The 22,683-nt window shown below is 42.2% G+C and overlaps 1 protein-coding gene across 5 annotated transcripts in view; it reads left to right on the top strand.

The window, feature by feature from the left end:
* The window catches only part of Klf3 (KLF transcription factor 3), a 30,830-nt gene that overhangs the window by 3,728 nt on the left and 4,419 nt on the right, over positions 1-22,683 (top strand). Inside the window, exons 1-5 of one of the 5 annotated variants that reach the window (XM_047566382.1) lie at positions 5,896-6,055; positions 11,684-11,779; positions 14,306-14,413; positions 17,727-18,213; positions 18,865-19,018. In XM_047566382.1, coding sequence (XP_047422338.1) covers positions 11,723-11,779; positions 14,306-14,413; positions 17,727-18,213; positions 18,865-19,018 — 806 coding nt within the window. In that variant the 5' untranslated portion in view covers positions 5,896-6,055; positions 11,684-11,722. Of the gene's footprint in view, positions 1-5,895; positions 6,056-11,683; positions 11,780-14,302; positions 14,414-17,726; positions 18,214-18,864; positions 19,019-22,683 lie in introns of those variants that run through there. The other 4 variants (XM_047566385.1, XM_047566386.1, XM_047566384.1 and 1 more) reach the window with 4 other exon arrangements.

Raw genomic sequence — 22,683 nt, 5'->3', positions numbered from 1 at the left:
ATCTGGAAGATGTGGCCCACTTTTGTTAACATGAACACTTGCAGCCCAAGGCAGGCTGTGGTGAGTGAATGGAGAATTTAAGCAGTCCTGGCAACCTGGGCTAAGTTAAGTCATGCTCATGTTTTGAAGGAGAATCTTTGGGAAAAAAATATCAACCAAAACATATATTGAGAAAAATTCCAGGATTATTGCTTTTTAAGAAGAGAGATTAAAATACCAGGATAAGTTTTGAAGGACAAAGATTTTACTGTATTCTAGATCTGACTTCTAAACCATTTTAAGAATAGAAAGCTCAAGGAAAAGGTGAACCAGCAATAAGAAATTCATTTAATGATAGTTTGGAAAATTTTAATCTATTTTAATCTAAATATATATTTAATATATTTTGAAAACAGAAGAATGCTCTTGTTCTTTTCTCAGTGACAAATGTTTTCAGAATTCCATTTTTTAAAATATTCTTTCAGTTGTTGAGTTGTGAATTTCTGAGTTAACCATTTAAAACCTACCCTAACACATTATTTTTTCTCTTGCATGTTCAAAAACTAAGTTTTAAAGAAATGGTTGGAAAAGAAAACTCTTCGAAAGTATCTTTTTTAACACTCATTTTGGGATTTTTCTTTAAAAATCTAAAGGATAGATCTACAGTGTCCTCTAATGGAATCAATACCAAGAGTTGCCAAAGCAGCAGATCAGGCCTGGTACTCTCAGATGTTGTTGATAATAGGACTTTGGCTTTAAATATCACATCCCATCATATTCTTTCATGTATAAAAGGAAAATATAAAATATGTTGATGTTTAAGTTACTGGTATCAAATAGTTGGCTACTGGTGGCCTTCCTTGAAAATTGATGGGAGTTGTAGAGTGTCCCAGTGAGATTTTTTTTCCCTTTCTCCCTTAGGAAAAATGACTTGAAATATTAGACTGACTTGTAGAACAAGAGGTCTTTAAAATGAAATTCGGAAATAACCCAAACTGAAGCAAGTTTTTGGTTTTAGTTCCAAAGTTGTTAACCATCCAAGTAGACTTGGTATGCAGAATGTTAATGTGGCTTTACCCAGGTTATTCTTTCCTCTTTGGTATGGAGAGGGGCATAATTAATAGGAATTAATAGGAATGAGTAGGGGCATAATCAGGAAAATCTTTGCCAACTTTTAAATGCTGTGCCAAATAGTTGAAGGAAATTATTCTCTAATAACTACTATTCTTAAAAAAAAAAACAAGAATATGAATTTTTTCTCTTAATAATATAAATCATCATTCTTAATTTAATTCCATTCCCATTTCTCCATCCTGCCTTTTAGTACTCGCCTTTCTTAATATTTCTGAATCCACATTTTTGCTGTATAGTAGCAGCTTTCACAGACAGTATTTCTTGCTCTATTTTCACACCCAGTTGTATTTAAGAAAAATAAATAAATATAAGCAACCTCATCCTTTAAATACTAGGAATGACATTCTTCTGGAAATGGAGTTTCTTTCTGAAGTGCTTCATTTGTCATTGGTTTTAAGTTTCTTTAAAAAATTCTGTAGAGTCTTAAAACAATTGATACCTGGTTTGCTAATATATGCTATTCTAGTCGAGGTGCCTCTTGGAGTGACTTGGGAAAGGATTATTATGGTCTTTAGCATTCTTATTTTCAAGCCTGGCCTGGCCTGCCCCTTTCTTAGACCCAGGCCCTGCTTCTCATCTTAAGCAGTCGCACTGGAGCTTGAGACAGGAAACCAGACAGCAGTCTGCCCTGATAAGGGAGGGCATTGTCTAAAGGAGGTAGCCCTGCTCCCCCATCCCAAACTCTCCTTCCTTGAACTTTAGTAGTAATAAAAGACACACAGTGCTGTAGACAGTTTCTGAACAGAATTAGAGGTGTTTTCTCCCAAGCCAAGAAAAAAAAAAAAAAAAAAAGTTAGGTATATCTACCATTCAACTGGCCTGTACTGATGTTCAACTGGCCTGTCAGTACAGAAATGTAACTATCTCTAAAGAAATTATGTTTTGTGTCCCTTGTCCAGAATGTTTAAAGTGAAATTATTTAAGCAAAACAGGTTCCTGGAGATTTTTTAAATTCGTTCCATTATGTTGGTGGGCTGAATACATTATCATTTCCACCAGCTAATTAAGTGGGGCTGGTGAAAGAGATCACCAAATTGTGTGGCCCTTCAGCCTATGTGTTTGGTATGACCTCTGGGTCCAGCTCTTACAACTTGATTTTCAGGAAAGGGTGCCCCCTAAGGCGGTCCTTTTTCCAGGAGACCTTTTTGAAGAGCCTCACTTAGTCTGGGACATACTAGTGGTGGTTTCCAGTCTCCAGAAGGTTTGAGGATCCCACCAGGGGTGATTGAGCTATCCTCAACCCAGATAGGTGGAGTTTGGCTAAATCTAAATAGCAGCAATGGATTGGGTATTGAGGTCAGTTGGTTCTACCCTGGAGAGCGACCTGTGAATCCAGTGAAGGTTTTTCTCAGTTGGCCGATGTGCCATTCTTTTTGTTACTACTGTTCCTTGAGTCTAATCACTGGAATCTACTCATTTATCTGTTCTCGAATCTCATACTCTGGGACCTTCTGAAACTTTGGACCTCAAACTATTTTCATTAGTAAGATCAAGTACCTATTCTGCATAGTTCTCCAAACAAGGGAGTTTTTCTCCGTTTCCTAAGCTTCTGAAGTTTTCACGTCTACTTCACATCTTGGGAAGGCGATGTTTTGGGCTGATTTTGGCCCCTGGACCAGTTTTCCATGTGGAACACCAGCCGTGCAATCATTCCAGGGCCCTTGCCCTTCACTTCATCCTAGCATGTGAGAAGTGTAGTTTGACATCCATTCATTTATTCATCTCACAAGAATTTATTGAGCACCTACTCATTAGTGCTGATCTCAAATTATGTGCAATCATTTTTCTAAGTTATGCCACAGGATGGAGTAGGTCTGCCGTGATCTAACCTGAAAAGGCATTTTGAAATCTTAATTGCTGGTAGGAACCTCCCATGGCACTGCTTAACATAGACCGTGTGCACACCCACACCCTGCATTCTGTGGAGTGACCTCAGGAGGAGGCGATCTCACCTAAAACTGGGTCCCACCACACGGGCTGCGAAGCAGAACAGAAAGAGCCCCAGTCCGCAGGCAGGCACACTTCTCTACTTGGCTGCAGCTCCAACCAGCACTGTGAATTTGGGCGAGTCATTTCACCTCTGTTCCTCCATTTCCTCATTTCTAAAATGGGGATGAGGACCTGACCCTTCCACCTTTGTACAGTTATTATGAGGATTTCCGTATTTACTTGGGTAAAGCTGCCAATTTTTCTCTGCAGTTTTATGGACCAATTGCAGGTGCATTGGCTAGGAAGAATAATAGCCTAATTTGGGGCCTTCAAAATGTGTCTTTTGATCTTGCGTCCAAGCATCTGAATGTGCTCTCTCAAGGAGAGAGGGTGGCAGCTGGGGCCAGTTGGGAGTGGTTGAAATCATGGCTGTTGGCTACTGTAAGACTGTCCTCTGTCCCTAATCCCCAGGGACCATCGGATAGCAGAAATCACCATCCTTACTGTTCACAGTGTAGTTGCTCTCTGCCGGGTGAGGTGATAGAGTGGAGTGCCAAGGCCACCAGCCTCAAAGTTGGATGGTGACCTTAGGTTCAAATCCTGTTTCTCCAGCTTGGCAGTTGTGTGGTCTTGGGAAGTTAATTGACTTCTGTTTCGGTGTTCTCATCCAAGGAGAAGGCAGTATACCCCTCATGGGCATTAAGTGACATAGTGTGAAAAGGAACAACACCTGCGATTACCCGTCTTGAAGCTGGTGACGACCCGCAGAAGAGGGTGACTTAGCTCTGTGTTTCTTGGTTAATGGAAGTGCCTTTTTTTAAAAATCCCAGGGTTTGCCCCACTGCACACCTTTCCCCTGCCTTCACTGCCTCCTCCTCCTTTCTACTGTCTTCTGTTTTAGATTTTAAAAAGAGTAAAGACCTTGACACTGGACTTTTGGAAGACCTCACTGGGTGGGTTATAAAAAGTTCTTTGAGAATGATACCAGGAAGGACTCGGGCAGACTGTGCCAGGTGAGGGGAGGGGAGGTTAAAGTTAGGAACAGTGAGTTTCCTGAAGGAAGTGTGGTTCACTAGGTTTCCTGTTGGTGCAGGACCCCTGCTCAGGCTGTTTCTTCTGTTAGCACCTTGGGCCTGACCCAAGAACCAACATGGCATTCCTGAACAGTTCCTGAGCCAGCCAGGTCTCCTTTGGGGAGTGGAGAGGGAGTCCTCTGAGGAAGGTCGAGGCATCTGCTGGCCTCCAGGTGTTCCCAGTCCTGCTGGTGGTACTGTACGTGCCTTTGAGGAAATAAAAGGCAAATCTAGGTAAGAAGAGGTGGCTTGGCATCTACCAGGGAGCCCTCAGCTGGCTGCACCGGGTGGGGAGGGCCTTGAGCCGGTCTTTGAAGAATTAGGAGGATTTAGATAAGCCGGAAGGGGAGGGGGGCATTCCGCGCTGGTTGCCCAGCATCAGGGCCAAAAATGAACAAAGGCCTGGGGCAGGGAGGGGGAGGCAAGGGGGCCAGCATGAGGGGCACTTGTTGGAGCGGGGGTGGGGGGTAAGCAGTTGGAATGGGGGGACCAAGTGCCTGAACCCACCCCGTAGCCCTGGGGTCCCCTTGGAGGAGGGCGCGTAAGCTTGGGAAGGACCAGGTTTTAAAAAGAACTGGAATCCGGAGGTGGCAAGGGAGTGGGCTGCCTTACTGGGGCAAAAAGTTCTCAAGGACAGGGGCGTGAGGCTCTGGGGCCTGGCCCTGAGGGCTGGACTGGAGATGGAAAGAGGGGGTGAGGGAGGCTTCCCTGATGACCTTAGGTTTCCATGGTGAATGACAGAAAATCGGGCAAATGGGAGGGTCAGGGGCAGCCTTGTGGAGCAGGAGCAGGGAGGAGGAAGATTTGGGTTTGGGCCCTGGTGAATAGCCGTGGTTCCAAATGCTTTTCTGTTTCTTTTTGTTTACTTTTGGAGGGACAGGGCAGTGTTAGCTGGAGGTTTTGTATCCAAAGGTCCTGTGGTTCTCTGAGATAAACTGCAGTGGAGGCTTCTCAGGAGCAGTGGGAATTGCCACCTCCCTGACTTGCTTTCTGGTTCTGTGGAGGCTCCAGCCATCCTTGTTCAGGCTGGAATTTCCAGGAACTGGCTGCTGCCCGGAGCCAGCCGTCCCTCCCAGCCTCCCACTCCCTCCAGGGTGGGGCTGCATGGGTGGAGGCCCTGCAGGGTGGAGTGGGGTGGGTCTCCAGTGATAGGGAGGGCACCGAGCAGAGGCAGATGAGAGGCCATGTGGCCTCACACAGCCCTTCTGGATTTGATTATATAATGCTGCACAGAGGAGGACTGTGAGGGCTTAGGCGAGGCTTGGGAGCTATGTGCACAGCAGGATTAGACATTGTGGGTATTTTTCAGTTTATCTTCAATTGCCTGCCCTTAAAACTGAAGCACAAAATCGTCAGAGAACATAAAGAAGGAAAACAAGTGTGTAACCCTAGTAGGGAAAATCATTTGTGTTTGCTAAAATTTCTTTTGAGAAGGGTGTGGCCTTCTAACCAGGTGCCCTTGAACTTGGGAGTTTCTCTAAAGGGGAGTATGGCTTTGGGTTTCCCCACACCCACCCCTGCTCTGCTGAGCCCCAGCCTGGAAATAAATGTGTTGGGATTTTGCTAGCTTGTTACCTTTGCACCTGTCCTTATTTACATGCAAAATCAATTGCTTCACTTGGTCTTTCCGAAGTACAGGGTGTGGGCAGAATCTTATCTGAAGCCATGTCCTGTTTGGACAAGTTGGACTTGCCTTGGCAATTCTCCATGGGGTGGAGCAGATGGGTGGAGGCAGGAAAGTAAAATTGGGTGGCTTGTTCGCAGAGAGAGGAGAGAGGGCGGATTGTTTGCTCACTGGATCATTATATTTCATCTGAAACAAAATAATTAACTTCTCTCCCATTTCTAAAACACATTAATGCAAAATAACTAATTTATGAGGGGCAAAGATTTGGAAATATTCCGTGGAATTCTTTTCCTTTCAACAATAGAAGACCGAGGTAGGTGGAAATCCTTGGGTGGTATGAGAACGGGACGCCTTTCCAGGTAGGTGCCAGCATTTCCCTCTTCTCAAAGAACCTTCCAGCTTATGCCTGCTCACATGTGTCATCTGTCCCCTTGTATTTTTGGCCAGGGCAGCTGCCATTAAATATTATTCAGCCCATCGGCAGCTTTCCAAGAGTTGGGTTAAAGAAGTGAAAAGAGAAGTTAGGTGGGAAAGGAAGTTTCGCTGCAAGGACTTCCACTTGCCTGCCTGGCAGTCCTGGTTGAGAGGGGGAGAGAGAGGGACACACACGCATACACGGGTGCGCCTGCCCACAGGCTCACCCCGGCTCCCCCTCTGCTCCTCTGGGGAGTAAAGGGTGGGGGAAGGTCACGGTCTTCTTCCTTTTAATTCCAAACGCTGCGGAGAGTGAAGAGGGTACTTAGAGAGGGTTTAATGGTACTGATCTCTACACCTGGTGGAGGTCAGCTAGGAATCAAGGTATGCTTTGAGGGGAGCAGGTTAATGGGGAGCCTTAGGTCAGACTGGGGGCGGAGATAATGCTGGAACCCTTTGAGTATCTGAGAAAAGAAATAAGGACGCAGAACAGGAATAAGAAGGGAGGATGTCAGGCAAGTCTTGCTCCATCCCCCAGAAAGGGCGTGGGGGGGCAGCTTCCCTCACACCCCACCTTCTGAGCAAGGGGCTCTCATTGGTAAGGCTGTTTCTGTAATAAAACGCTCTAGACAAGCTCCCTGCAGAGGAGGCTTGGTAACCTCAGAACCAGCCTTCCAATAGGGACCTTGTGTTTCTGAGCCCCACAGCTCGTGCCTCCCCTCTCAGGAAGCCGGCATCCGGGGGGCCCCGTGGGGATGCCTTGACTCTGAAGCAGAGCCATGTTGCTCCTGAAATTCATATCAGTGATTCACCAAGTTTTTAACTCATAATCACAGTTTTGCATTTTGACAGATCTGACCCTTTTTGACATCTGAAAAGTCAGAAATGAAGAGTCTGAAGGGAAATAAATGCTTTTCTGTGTTTTCTTTTCTTCTTTTTTTTTTTTTTTTAAGGAAAATTCAGTTTTATGGGCCCTTCCCAGTAAAATAAGTAGTTGCTCCATTTGTGGGAAATTCTTTTGGCAGTGGTATTTTTGCTTCTAAGCACCTCAGTATCATAAAAGTTTTAGGGTTTTTTTTTTTTAAATGTAGTTTTTTTTTTTTTTTTAATGCAGTTTTGTTATCCTGGGATTACTTCATTTAGATTGTATTTCTGCTAAGCAAGTTGAATGTAACTGAGATGTAAATGTGTGTGACTAGAAAATAGTAAGAAAAAAAAAAAAACCAGAACCATAACTGAGGCCTCCTCATCTGTGATACCCACATAAAGTGGATCACAGAATACCTCATCGTCAGCCTGGTTAAAACCCACTGGATTTAAAGACCCTGAGGTTGGCAAACTCCGACTACTGCTGGAGACTGGGTTCCAATGCCTGTTTTAGTGCGCCACCTACTGTTCTACATAAGATTGCTGCTGGTGGTGTGTGATAGATTGTATAATTTTTTGTTTATTCAGCATTCTTTTAAAGCATTCTGATAATATCCTCAGAGCACTGAGCTGCCCAGGGGTAACAAGGGCCATCAAATGAGGGACTCTAGTTCTTGTAGTAGTGAAGTTACTTCTCAGTTCGGTGGAAGGCACTTTGAAGACATTGCAGTCACTCTTCTCATTCTAGACCAGAACCCATAAAGTCCAGACCAATGACAAAGTGGTTAGTTCAAAATATAGAAATTTTTGCAAGTAAATAAGCAAAAACCTGATCTATTTTAATGTATTTGATTCTCTCCTAAACTTGGTTCCTTTCTTAGCTTTCCACATCTTGTTCCGTAGCCTGTGATTATCACTAAAATATCATTTAAGTCATTTTCAGAGCTACCAAAATTGTGACCAAAGTGCTATTAAACATACAGTGAGTGAACTTGGTTCTGTTCATTGTAATATTTGAATTTTGCAAAGATTTTTTTTATCGTCCAGTAATGCATTATTTCGGTAGGTGTTTCAAAGTGAAGCATTCTAATTCTATTATTCCTCCTAAATTAATAGATGAAATAGTTCTATAATTAGAAATATCTCTTTGTCACATTTGAATTACTTTGAGGTACAGTTCTGGACAAATAAATACAACTTTATGGTTTTCTAATAAAAACAAAGTAGATTTTGTTAGGCCCAGTGTTTTTTATTTGACTTTTGTTTTTCTCACAAGTCTTACAAAGCACCAGTTCTCTTGAATTTTAGATAAAATGTCAAAATTAAAGGACAGTAGTGATTTAAATATTGTTTTAAAATAAAGATACAACAGGATTTTTTCTAAAAGTCACTGCGATAGGCCTTGGACAAAGTCATTGCAGACTCTGAGCTAAAGGATAGAGTTAGAATTTTAACCCAAAGGAACCCCAGAGCCCATCATCTTGATTAATTCTATGCTGCAATTTCTGGTAGACAGGAGTACAAGGTAACCCTTGTATGGAGATGCCAGCCCAGTTTGGAAGCTGCTGCAGCAGTGCAGATGTGAAGTGACAAGCCCTGCGTGAGGCCCCATGAAGGGCGGAGGCTGCTGTTAACTTTTATACTGAATTTAATTTGAGTCTTACTTAAGGCTGGGGGGATTGACTTAAGGCTAGGCATGTTATTAGCAAAGAAGCAAATATCAGATATTGCTCCAGAATTTGAAACCTAGTTTTGTGTGTATGGCATGTACCTGTATATCCAAAAATTGTACACATGTTTGTGTGCATGCTGGTTGGTAGAAAGAATTTAGAGGGAAAAAACTTTTTCGTTTGTTTTTGTTTTTGTTTTGTTTCACTGTGCTTCGGGGCACCTTATCACTGATGCATCCCCAGTCCTGTTTGTTTGTTTAAACAGGGGCTTGCTAATTTGCTGAGGTGGGCCTATAACTCAGAATCCTCAGCCTCTCAAGTGGCTGGGATTAAAGGTACACACCACTATACCTGACTTCTTTCTCTCTTTTTTTTTCCTTTCCTTTTTTTTTTTTTTTTTTTTTTTTTTGCAGGGTTTTGTTTATTTTTTTGTCTTGGTTTTGAGTTTTTTTGTTGTTGGTTTTGGTTTTGTTTGGTACTAGGGATTGAACCCAGGGGTGCTTTACCACTGAGCTACATCCTCAGCCCTATTATTTAGAGACAGGGTATCACTAAGTTGCTTAGGGCCTCACTAAATTGCTGAGGCTGGCCTCCAGCTTTCAACCCTCCTAACTTAGCTTCCCCAGTCACTGGGGTTACAGGCATGGGCCACTGGACCCCTCATGTGTTTTTGTTGTTGATGTTGTTTTGTGTTTTTATCTCATTCAATCATCCCAAAAGTTTAGGAGTAGAGAAGGCAGGTGTGCTCTTCATCGTACATGGGAAGGGTTGTCCCATGGCGGGTTGCAGTCTGCTTCAATCAGGGCTCTTTCCCTGATTCACACCTGAGAATGCAACTGCTTTTATTTAGAAGGATTTGCATCAAGATCCCACTTTTGTGGAATAGATTAATCTATGAGTACATTCATTTTAAAGACTGGGGGGATGGTTTTGGTGGGAGCCTGCAGCAGAGCAGCAGATCGTGGGACTTGATGGATCTAAGCAAGAGATCTCACCTCTTGTTTATGGTCTGATAAGGGCGTGGACAATAATTCTTAGTACCATGACTGTTCATACAGCTGCTATAGATCTCAAGGCACAAAAGCATTTTCATCCTTCATTATGAAGTTTTCCATTTTTCACTGGCTGTTGGCTTGTTCCTGCTGGGACTCATAAGAGGTGACACCATGGATTTGAGCAGCCTGGTATCAGATTGTGTTTGTAGATTGTATCCTGTGATGTAGGAAAATGTCATTTGGAAGTGTTATGGATGGAGTTCACATGTCATGAGACTCAAAACAGGCTTCCCTCAAGGGAATCGAGGAACCTCACTATTAACTCCATAATTGTATGTGAAGGTGGCTTAGATGACGACCCATAGAGCACAGGCAGAACTACAGAATTGCAGTCAGGAAGATGTGGGATGAATGGGTTTTGGTTCTGAGACACAGGAAATAACCCAGAACCTGGGACTTCTGCAGCTTTTTCAGGTAGAACTCAAATCTAGAGCTTGTTCACTTTGCCCCTTAAACCAGGGTGATGTTTAAAATCTTGCCTCTAACAAAAGCACTGAGCAGATTTGCATGTTAAGTACCTGAAGCAGGTTTCTGAAGTTCCATATGTTAGCTGGGCAGTGATTCTGTAGGCTGTGAAATGCATTTGAACATTGTGCGGATTAGATATTTTGTCCTGTGAAGAAGCAATTGGCTTGGGTTAAAAGTGGAGCTGTACAGAACACAAAAGAAAAGTGGTGTGATTAAAAAGTAGAACAGAAGAGAAGCACAGCAGAGGTTCAAGGTAGATGTTTCCTTTACATTGGAATAATTTCCTAAGAAGTAACAACAAGTTTATGTTCCTCATATGTAAAATGTGCTTAGAAAACAATAAGAGAGGGATGGGGCTCAAGCTGAATAGGCATTTCTCAAAGAAGTAAATGGTAAAGATGAATTCTACTTTAGTAATTAAATCAATGTAAAATAAAAATTAATTTGTCATTTGAGCCAAGTGCAGTGGCGCATGCCTATAATCCAAGCAGCTAGGAGGCAGGAGGATTGCAAGTCCAAAACCTATCTCAGCAACTTAGGTGAGGCCCTAAGCAACTTCATGAGACCCTGTCTCAAAATGAAAAAAAAAATTTAAAAAGGATTGGGGATGTGGCTCAGTGGTTAAGCCCCTGGGTTCAGTCCCTTTTACCAGTAATAATAATTTATCATTTGAGATCAATGTTTTGAAAAATATACATACTTCTAACCCAGCAATTCTTCTACAGAAAATTTATCTTAAAAACTAATGAAGAAAGCGGAGGGGTGGGGAATGAATGAAGAACATACAGGAAGATACAAGTATAAAAAGGCTGTGTTTGTAATGGTGAAAATTTAGAAGCAACTTAAGTGCCTGGTAAAAAGGGATAAGTTAAGTTGATTTGTACAGTGGCATGCTGAATTTGTGGTGGAACCATACTTACTGAGGGGAAGAAAAGTATTTTTCACAGTGAATTTTTAAATGGAATTATAGGCACTAAATAGTATGTATCCTTTTCTCCCACATAAAGTGAAGGTTTGATAGCGTAAAAACGAGGGTTAATGATGGTTGGTTCTAGGTTTTCTTTTGGCTCATCTCCCCCGTGCCATTTTTCTGTGATGAACACAGAGGAGAAGAAAAGATGTTTAGCAGTCATATGTAATATGAACTTCTGTTGAGTCACACAGCAATCTTATGCAAGTTTTGCTACTCAAAAGGGGCTGTACATATTGTTCCAGAAATGTCAGGGTTGTGTATTTGAGTTAACTATGCTGGTTGATTCTCATCTGGTTACGACTATGGAGTATGGTTTTAATTTTACAAAAGGGCATTTTTCATAGGTAAAGGAAACAAATACCAGCCATTCTGAGGGTGGAGAAAAGGGGTAGAGAAAGTCGGGTCAGGGTGTATGGAGTGTGAAATTTTATTTTTACTAGTTTATATCTAAAGTGACCTTGGAATTTAGATGGACACCATGTTTTGTTTTCTAGGCCAAATACCAGAACACCCTAGAAGGTTTAACTAAAAGAATGCTAATGTTTGACCCAGTCCCTGTCAAGCAAGAGGCCATGGACCCTGTCTCGGTGGTAAGTTTTCCAGAATTGAACACCTTTCCTTGTTGATTCCAAGTAATACCAACACAGGTGTGTATTGTGTCAGTCCTTGAAGTTACTCACCACTTGCCAGTCATTTGGCAGGTAGAGCAGTAACAGATGAGGTGCATACCCTCCCATCAGTTGCTGCGTCCTTTAATGAACCTGACCCATGCTTCCTTAAGGTGTGTACCCCACACTCCCCAAATATGCTCAGGATAGCGCTTAGGCCACAGGCGAATCTGGTCATGACAGGTAGGTTTACAAACTCATCAAATCTGTTGTATGTAAAACTATATTAAGAATAAAATGACTTGCTTAAAAATCATTGACAACAGCCACAAGGGGCTTGCGACTACACAAGAAATGACTGAGAAGCCAGAGAGAGATGGAACGTGGCAGTGAGGACAGAATCTCATTTCACTGGGAAGAGTCTGGCTGGGTGGGAATTACATTCATTGTCTTCTTTAACGTCTTTGTGCTAAGCTGGCCTCACTCTAAGCCAGGCCACTAGGTGCTGTCTGACGCCGGAGGACTAGTCACTAGTCCGGGTGTTTATGTAGGTACAATTCTAGTGCCACGGAGATGAGGCGTGGGTGACAGAGAGGTGTCTGACTTCAGAGCAGGAGCGGCTAAGACTGGAGGGGATCTGTTTTAGTGAAAATTGAACAAGGCAATGCTCCCACTCTGTCCTGCTCTTTTCTTCCTCCGGCTTGGAAAATATTCACAAGGGGAAGAACTTGGCCTGAGTTTGTGTATCTGAAGGTTGGTAATGACACGCTTGCAAAATTAGATCATCCTTATGCATTGGCTGAGGAGGTTCCTGCCAAAACTGTTTATACAAGACGAGGGGGTCAGTTGGAGGCCCTTGGAACCAAGTTGCCATGGATATTACTAAGCTGGTGAAGTATTTACCAGTGTCTGTAATGAAAAGCTATGTCGGAGCATCTCAAAGGAAATGACATTTACATTCCACCATGATAACTGGATAACTGAGTGTCTGAATGTGATAATAACCGAGTAATAAGAATTTTATTAATCAAAAAACTAAATTTGCTTCTGATGTTAGTCCATGCGGTCATTTATCAACCCCTTTTCCCCCAACCATGCATGGTCCTCTTGGAGGAAAATTAAGGTGAAAATATTTCCCCATTAATTCTGTCTTTGAAATGTGAATGGGTTCTCAGTGCTAGAGAATATGACTAATTTGACAAATGATGCAGAACCTTCACTGATGCGTTTCACTCTTGGGTGTACTTCCATTGCTTTTAATCAAGCATGGAAATATGGCTCAAGAGCCTAATTTCAAGCTAAAATGAAGATCCACATTGCTAAATTGATATGAAATAATTAAGTGCAAGGAAATGCACTTAAGTGAAAAAAATGGGAAATAAAATAAATTGGAAGTAACTCTTAAACTTGTAGTGTTGTAAGTTGAATTAATACATGAAGCTAAAATATGTAGAAATATTTTTTGCCATTAATGATCTTTTTCTCCTTCATGTGCTGGATTTCAGCTGACACTTAAAGAATTTAATTAGATATTTTCATCAAAAGTTAATGTCAGTCTTTATAATGAAGGGCTTTTTTTCTTAATTCAGAGAAGAAATGTTAGTAATCTGAAACATTAGAGGAGTAGGGAGTTGTAATTATTTTTATTTTAAAAAGTTAAAATAAAGAGCTTTGGGTTTCCATCTTAAATCTTCAAATTTCATCTTCCCTATGTTCATAGATGCACTATATGAATCTGTCATTCTTTTTTCTTTTTAATTCAGTCTTTGACCTGAGGGTCAGAGTATTTGACTGTTCAAGTATATGTTGTAAATGTTAATACAACATGGACATTTATACAAATTTTTTTAAGTCCCTCTTATGAATAAAAATATTTTATGGTAACTTATTCCCCACCCCTTGAAAGGAGAGCCCAGCAGAAGCAATCTGCTTATTTGGTATTTTGCCATAACTTAGAAAAAGTGAAAAATGTCATTTTCTCTATTACCAAAATATAAACCTTCCTACTATTGGCTGCTAAACCTTGTGCTTCGCGGCTTTGTATCACCCTGTTAAAATGTGTGAGAATGGGGAGCGGAGTATCCCCCGCTCCCAGGTCTGCGCCAGGGTCTCTGCTGCTCCCGGGCCCCTGTGTTGGCAGACTCCAGCAGTTCCCTGGGCCTCGATTTTTTTTTTTTTTTTTTTAATTTGTGAAATAATGCACATGTAAGGAAATTGTTTTTTACCATTTCTAAAAAGGTTGAAAATAAAAGGATTTGATTCAGAAAGTCAGAAAACATTTTTTTAAAAAAGCTAATTTTTAAAATGTGTCCTTTAATAAATATCCTTTTATAAATATCTTGTGTTCCTATGAAGATTACTTTTGAGGAAGGGTGTTCCTCTTTGTTCTTTCTTGTTTTAGTCACTATTGTCATCTTTCAGACTCCTTATAGATGGATAAGTACTTAGAACCAGTAGTTTCCCCTGCTCCATCCTAACTAACTTTTCGTGGTTTTTCTGGTCTAGTAGAAAGAGCCATCTACCTTGGTTGCCCAGAGGGACAAGACAGGATGTCTGTCATTTCCAGGTGTGTTGATGAGCACACCAGGCCTTCCTGTGCACACAGCCCCACCCCAGGTTTGTGGATCCCTGAGTGGCCCTGCCAGGATGTTTCCCCCCAACCCTGACATTAATGAATAGTGAAAAGTGAAATAGAGGTTTTGTGTTTTCTTCAGTCACCCTACCCACTTAAATTGACTTGTAATGGAAAATTCACCAAAACCTTTCCTAATAAAATAAGAAGCTGTGGAAAATCTCGCTTTGGTATAAAGTGATAGAACTTTTGGGAAATTATTCAAACTCTCTGCCTTTTTCCCCAACATATTTTTCCCCCCAAGATTCAAAAGAGTTGGTACTCTGCTTAGCCTGGCAGAAGTGAAGGCCTGCTGAGAGCATGTTAATTCGCTCCAAGCAGTTGTCAAGTGTTTATTGAGCACCTACACCAGGTCCTCGCTTCACATTCCAGTAAGAAGCAGCAGCCAGTGGATAAATACACACTGGAGGTGTGCACACATGTTACAACAGAAGGAAAGAACTTTCCTTCCTAACAGATGGTTTTGGAAAGTAGACCCATTAGCTCCCTTGGTGAGGCTGGGGGTAGGGGAGAACTTGCTTGTGTCTTGCCTTTGGGATGATCTGTTCTGGAACACAGTGGGTATTGGATGTCCATCCATGGCCACAAAAGAATTTTCTGTTTCATCGACCCTTGCCTCTGATTTAGATTTGAGGCCAGTACAGCCACGCCTATTTGCATTGCTTTGTTAGAAGATAGGAATGGTCTGGAACAGAAGGGAAGCAACTGTTACCAGAGTGGACTCGCCCAGGGCACACCCAGATGGAACCCTGTATCAGTCCTTACTGCTGTGGAGATCCAAATTGTTGCCAGCTGATTGCAGTAGCTGTGTGCTCCACCCAAATAATTAAAGTAAACATGGCTTAGAAAAGATTCTGATAAACATTACAGTGCAATATGCCAGTGAGCTGGTTTGGAGGACCACATTTCTTCACCCTTTTTGTGAGGCAGTTGGACTAGAAATAGTTAATTAGTACTCAGGAGTTGGGTGACTGGTGACATATGTCTCCCTGGCACTTCAGAATAAATACACATCCAATATAGGGGAGAGGGCATGTATTTGAGAGCAAAATATTGGTGAAACTGCATGTTTATAAAACTTAGCTTCATGTATGACTTTTTCTTTCTCGGTGGCTTGAGAAACCTGAGAATGTTAAATTTGCAAATCCTCCAAGGTTCTAAATTCCTACTTGCCTTAAACCCGTGCCATGGATAGAAAAATCCAGCAATGACAGCAATAAAAGTATGTCCTCATTTTGCTTCCTATTTAGCTGCCAATAACTATTGGCCTTAAAATCTAGGTCAGAGGGAGGTCTTGGAAGAATAGGGCTGAAAATGAGGGAGAAGCTACATTTTGGTAAATAGAAGCGATGCTGCCTTCCATTTCCTGAAGTTTTCTGCTAGCACCAGAACTTTTGGTTCTCCTCTGGAGAATTACAGAAAGCACATTAAACTTTATTTAGAAGTAGGAGAAATCTGTGTCTTCCCTGAATTTCATTAATTCCTGAAACCTTCACTATGCATAATCTATAATAATTTCTAGTGAGCTTAGTGCTTCTTATTAATCGTACCTATTTTTTGATATTTAAATTGAACATTTGACTTTAATATGGCTGGGTATTTTGGACCTCTCACTTGGTGGTGTTCTTCTTTATTCTAAAGAAATGTAGAAATCATCTTTTCTTCATTCAGTCCTCAATTTATAACTCAAAGCTGGTGTTAAAATTTTATATTTTTTTGTATTTCCTGATTTATATCCTTCAGCAGTATTAGCAGTTAAAATTCTTTTTGCCCCCTTTCAGTTGATCTTTATTCTGTCTCTTTGTCATTTAGAGCCTTGCTATTCAAAAAGTGGTCTCTGGCACTTTGGGCTACTCCCAGGTCATTCAAAATCTGCATTTTAACTAGATTCCCAAGTGAATTTGAGCAGACAGAAGCCTTGTTTGGAATTGCACAGCCTATTACAGTTTGCATCTCTTGTGTAAGGGACAAGAAGGGACTCCAAGGACAACCTGGTGTGTCAAGTATTATGTTAAGCTCATTACATGGGCTATCTCTTCAAATCCAATTTTAATTTTGACCTCACGACCTCCAGGAAGTTGGGTTTGGGGTACCCATCTTCAGAGCACCTGTACTTCTAACATTTGGTCATTTTTCTTGCCTTCTTTTCTGGAATTGCTTTTTTAACGTAGTAAATTTGTTTTGAAGGGACCTTTATGTATCACTACTATAAGAAATAGAACCGTTTTCTCTTATACATTTAAGTAAACACATAACCATTTTAAAGCAATGCACGTTTCCTTGAGCATCATAAGTATCCCCAGTGGGGATGCACTTTATGCTGGAATTGCTATTTGGGGAGATTATACAGATTATAATGATTCCAGATAAAGAAAGGGCAGAAGAACACAACACAGAAGCATAAGGCGAAGGAACTGACATCAAAGCCAGATAAAGACAAATGAAGTCAAGTGGCTGATCCCCTACTCCTGGGTACTCTGATGATCCTTAGTAGCCTGGAGTGGGGACCAGGCACCTGGAATTGTAGCAAGAGGAGGTGATTCTGATGTGTAGCCAGGTGGAGATTAATGTAGTCTAGGCCCAGAGAGGAAAGCTGTGGTCCTAGTAGTGGTCTCAGTCAGTCAAAACCACTACAAGTTCCCCACCTCCACCCAGCCCCTGGTATTGGGAGTTTAACCCTGGGGCTGTTCTACCACTGAGCTACACCTCTAACCCTTTCATTTTTATTTCAAGTGAGGGTCTCAGTGAGTTGCCAAGGCTGACCTTGAACTTGAAGTCCTTCTGCCTCTGCCGTTCTAGGCAAGGGTTGTTCATAGCTGAAACCCATCAGAAGGTACTACTATCATAAGAAATATTTCCTGTCCTGTAGAGTTTAAAGTTACTAAAGTCAGAGAGCTTTTGCTTCCAGTTGAAGAAGTCCCATCAGAAAAGCAACAAGGTTAGTGTGGCTTGGCTAGGTCCTGGTGTTCTCTAACACCGAGTCCTAATCATAAAAGCCCACAAGCCCTGTGGTACAACCTGCTTTAGAGCCTTGCCAGGTATCAACCTTGACACTGAACTGGGCAAACTTGGAATTAAACTTCAGATTTCCCACATATCCCAGGACCACTTTGGGCTTATTACTTCTCATGTTCTTGCTAGACCATCTCATTTATGGTCTTTTTTTTTTTTTTAAAGTTCATGTGATTATACCCTGTTATATATTTTTGCCTTACTTTGCATGTCAAGCAAATAACCCTTCTCATCTGACTGAGGTTATATTTTTTTTTTTTCTTTTCTTTTCTTTGTTTCCAATAGTCCTACCCATCTAATTACATGGAGTCAATGAAGCCCAACAAGTATGGGGTCATTTACTCCACACCGTTACCTGATAAGTTCTTTCAGACCCCGGAGGGCCTGTCCCACGGAATACAGATGGAGCCAGTGGACCTCACGGTGAACAAGCGGGGTTCGCCGCCCTCGGCTGGGAATTCTCCTTCGTCGCTCAAGTTCCCGTCCTCACACAGGAGAGCGTCGCCGGGGCTGAGCATGCCTTCGTCTAGCCCACCGATTAAGAAGTACTCGCCCCCTTCCCCGGGCGTGCAGCCCTTCAGCGTGCCGCTGTCCATGCCACCAGTGATGGCGGCGGCCCTCTCTCGGCACGGAATCCGGAGCCCGGGCATTCTGCCGGTCATCCAGCCGGTCGTGGTGCAGCCCGTCCCCTTCATGTACACCAGCCACCTCCAGCAGCCGCTCATGGTCTCCTTGTCGGAAGAGATGGAAAACTCGAACAGTAGCATGCAAGGTAAGTTCTGCCCAGACCCGAGCTGCTGACTGCCATGGTGTACCTGGTCTTCCCCGGACAGTGGCGGGTTGGGGGGACACAGGCAAAGCGTTGAGTTCCCAGAAGGAAGTAGTCATCTGCCTGAGGCGCTTCCTTGGTTTTGTTTTTTCCTTTTGAAGATTCCATATTGGAAGAACTCCCAAGGGTTAGGTTGTTTAATATCCTGAGATGATTACTTTCATGATATAATTGTCAGTCTTGGGATAGTAAAAATCTTGACCTTGTATTTCACTTTATTGAATTCCAACATGGTTTGGAATCCAACAGACAGCATTTAATAAAATATTTTTTGGTCATGATGATAAACTAGTGCCTCTGAAAAACCACTTTGTTTACCAGCTGATCATACATACGACTGTGGGGTTGAAAGAAACAACCAAAAGTCATAAGGAAGATTCTTTGTGAGGAAGTCCAGGTCCCTGTGTTTGCTGCTTACTGGCAAAACAATAGTCAGGAGAAACAATCTCTCACAAATTTATTCTTCCTCTAATCATGCCAAAGGCAAATAATTATCCGCACATTAATGCTGTAGATAGGAGCTATGTATTGAGCGTTTAAAAGCTGAAATTGGCAAATTATACATAGAGTGACTTTTCCTTTTTTATTTTTTAGTACCTGTAATTGAATCATATGAGAAGCCCATATTACAGAAAAAAATTAAAATTGAACCTGGGATTGAACCACAGAGAACAGATTATTATCCCGAAGAAATGTCACCACCCCCTTTAATGAACTCGGTGTCCCCCCCTCAAGCATTGTTGCAAGAGTAAGTATCTTTAGGCATACCTGGCTTTTGCTTAATAGCGTGCATCTTGGGACCTGGAATGGAAAGACAGGGTTGCAAACTCGATATGCACTGGATGACCAGGAATGTCTTATAGTATGTGGCATCCACTGGGCAGTAGCTCTGTATCACTGTTCAAAGACCAGAGACTCTCTCCAGAAACAATGTGCTCTCTGTTCACCTAGTCAGCATTGCGACAGCAGTTACCTCAGCTTTTCAGTGAATTCGTCACCCATGATTTTGCACCTTACCACATAAAAAAAAATTTTTTTCATTCTTCCAGGCTACATATGAAAAGTTTACCTGTGCAAAGGGCGAATCCTTGCACAGATTGGATTTGGTGTTCTAGAGAGTCCACATAGCTCAGGTCATGAAAAGATTCACGTGGACACACAGATTCTTCTCAAGTTGTCACTCCTGATGTGTTATAGGAGATGTCTTAGTCAAAGTCTTCCGGCAACCTCAAGCCCAAAAGAGGCACTCAAATGAGTTCTGTAAACAGCGCTGACAACAGAAGGTTGTCCTTGAGACCCAGAGAAACTCAGCGCTGAAAGGACTCTTTATTTTGATCGTAGCTGCCTGTAGATGTTCCACGTCCTGTAGAACTGCCATCCATCAGAAGCCTGTGCTGTGTGCACATGTTGTAACGGGATCAGACCACACACAGATTAAATAATAACCTGCATGGGATCGGCCACTGTAGACATCCTCGCCTTCCTGGGGTGTTCACTCAGCAGACTGTGTTTGCAGTTGCTGCAAAGATGGCCTTTGAATCCTGACTCTGCTGACCATGTGTATGGCCATGGGCTAATCATGATCACCCCTCTTTACTTTCATTATTGATGGGAGTCATTGCTGTTGTGATTATGGTGTGGTGCTTCAGTTCAGTGGCCAGCTTCCTAGTTCAAAAGCAATAGCCACTGTCTCTGCATGGTCCCACCATCATCCACCACATCCCCTTCTACTCCATCCTGAATAAACGCTCTACCCATCTTTTCACTTACCTTCTCCACGTTTCTCCCTTACACACCTAACAGCCGAATTGAAGTCTGTGGTTTTAGAGGAGCTATTTTCTGGTGACTTCGAATATATCCTAACTCTACCCACATTTCGCTTTGAAGGTGCCTTCCTCGTAGCTCACATATTAATTTTCCACTACAATGAGCTGTAGTCTGTTTTTGTTATAGTATATTCCCTGATAGGTGAAGAAAAGAATGCATCTTCTTACCCAGCTGTAGCAGCAGGCAGGGACCGTCTCAGAGAGTACCCTCCCCTAAAGAAGCTTTTCCAGGTATTTTCAGAGGAGTTATTTCCTAGCGTAAATAGAGGACTGACGAGCAAAGGTGTTCAGTCACTGGCCCTAATCACACTGTTCACTGTGGGGACCTGCACTTGATCTGCTCCTGGCTGAGTGCTCTCCCTGCTGTCTTGTCCATGCTAGTTGACTGATTGCATCTATTCCAGCACTCAGGTGAAAGGAAACACAGTGACTGAGTAAAATGGTCATATCTTGTAGGCTGAATTAGCTCTTTTTGATGAAGAAGGCAAAGTAACATGCACTTGTAATTGTTCCTGCCCAGAAGAGATACCACGTAACTGAATAAAGCCAAGTACCAACATAAGGAGAGATCCATTGACAGAAAAATTGTTGTCCAAAGTCTAGGCTGTTCTGAATTATAAAACATTTTAGAAGAATATTTGAAAACAGTCTCCCATGCTCTGAGTACTGCTCAAAATACTCCCTCCTGCCCTCCATTTTATGTAATATTCTCTGGGTGATCTCACAACCAGTGGCTTTTAATGATGAATGAGTAATACGCTTATTTTAATGCTGACCTAAGAATGCATTTTGCTACACACACACACACACACACACACAAATTAACCACAACTGGGACATGTACTCTTTAAGTAATTCTCTTACAGATGTGATTAAGTAATGTCTTGGAATGGGCCCAGTAGCAGCCCACGTAGGAAACCAGCTAGCTAGGAAAGAATCACTTGAACCAAGTCCCCAGTACTACTGCAGTGAGGCAGACCAGGAATATTTGCCTTAGGAAGCACCTCTTCCCAAAGGCCAAGGTTACAGCTTTGAAATCTACTTGTTTGATCCTAGAGTTAGAACTTTAGCATTATTAACAGCACTCACAGGTATATCAGATGCCTCTTGTTGATATATTTGTATATGTTAAGCTGTATTTAGAACAGAAAGCTTAAGGATCAGATTTCTCTGTTAGTTGTATGTGTTATAGCAAACTTAGAAGAGGCCAGCCTAACTCAGAACAATGACCAGATAAACTGTGATCAGATCTGATATTTGATAGCTCTTCTTACACCTTGGTTATGATCCTGAACCACCTCTTAAAATGAAGAGTGAGAAGACCAGAAAACTGTGAGGTCCCAAGACCCTCCTCTCTTAATTTCAGCTTGCTCTCAGTGCTGCTGCCTTTCAAGGTTGAGGTAGGCTTGCGTAGAGATTTCCTGGAGTGGTGTGAAACACCCCAAGAAAATTCCTCATGAACTGAAGGGACTGCAGGGTGCAAAGTTCCAAACATATAAAGCATTTCAGAACCTCAGAATATTAACAGCTGCCATTTAGGAATTTTACTTCCGGAGCCGATGTCATTAGGTGCTTCATGCACATTTCCCACAATGACCTTCTGAGGAAATACTGTTTCTCACAGCAGCACTCTGAGATAGCAGTGTGGTCAGCATCCCCTCTCACAGAGGGTAAGTACCTGGCCTGGGACCACAGATGCTGTCAGTGACAGAGCCGGAATTTAAAGTTGGAGCCCAAAACCTCTCAGTGTACCCAGATACGCAGCTGGGAAAAGCAGTCGTAATTATTGCACTGAAACTATTGAATTCCTGTCCCATAAAATCCAATAATTGGAAAAGATTTCTAGTTATCTGGGGTAGATACTCTCCCAGTATCCCAGAGACTTAGGAGATACAGTTAATCATTGAATTTCTTCCTTAGCATTTGGTTTCCTACACTGGAAAGTTAAAAATAAATTGATAACTTTCTTTTTTATGAAGGATTGTAAATGAATAATTCAACCTTGTAAGAAACTGTCTGTAAACCTCTGGCATCTCTATTTCCCCCGCTGTTTGTTGGTGAATATGTGTGTGCGCGTGTAATTAGTCTTTTTCTCCACCCCGCCCCCACTGCTTACATCCACTTTTCCGAGTCTCTAAACACGACTAGTTTATCCATCTGTTCCTTGGTCCCTTGCAGGCATCAGGATAGGAAGGCCAAGTGACACTCACAGCTGACAGTTTTCTTTGCTAATAGAGGAGTGTGAGGAGTACATCAAGGTCACTTAAAATAATCACACCTTTCATTCTTTTCCTCCTCCCTTCTTAGCATCCCTTCAGCGTGACTGACAAGGGTTGCGTATCCAGATTTTCACCAATACAAAAAACAAATTTCATTTCAGGCACTCCCTTTTGATTTCGTGACTCGATTTGTTTGTTTGGGTCTTTTCCCCTTTTTGCCAGTCTTTTTTTTTCCTTCCCCTACACACTCAGAAAAAACATGTACATGTGTTTCTGAACATTTTTAGGAGCTAGATTCTAATATAAAAGGGAAAGACGTCTTTCGTTGCAGTTGGAGGCCAGCACATACCCTCGTAACGTATCATCAG

This window comes from Sciurus carolinensis, chromosome 10 (assembly GCF_902686445.1).
Source record: "Sciurus carolinensis chromosome 10, mSciCar1.2, whole genome shotgun sequence".
Classification (NCBI taxonomy): Eukaryota; Metazoa; Chordata; class Mammalia; order Rodentia; family Sciuridae; genus Sciurus; species Sciurus carolinensis.
The sequence above is the reverse complement of the archived record's forward strand: the minus strand, read 5'-3'. Positions and strand labels throughout refer to the sequence as shown.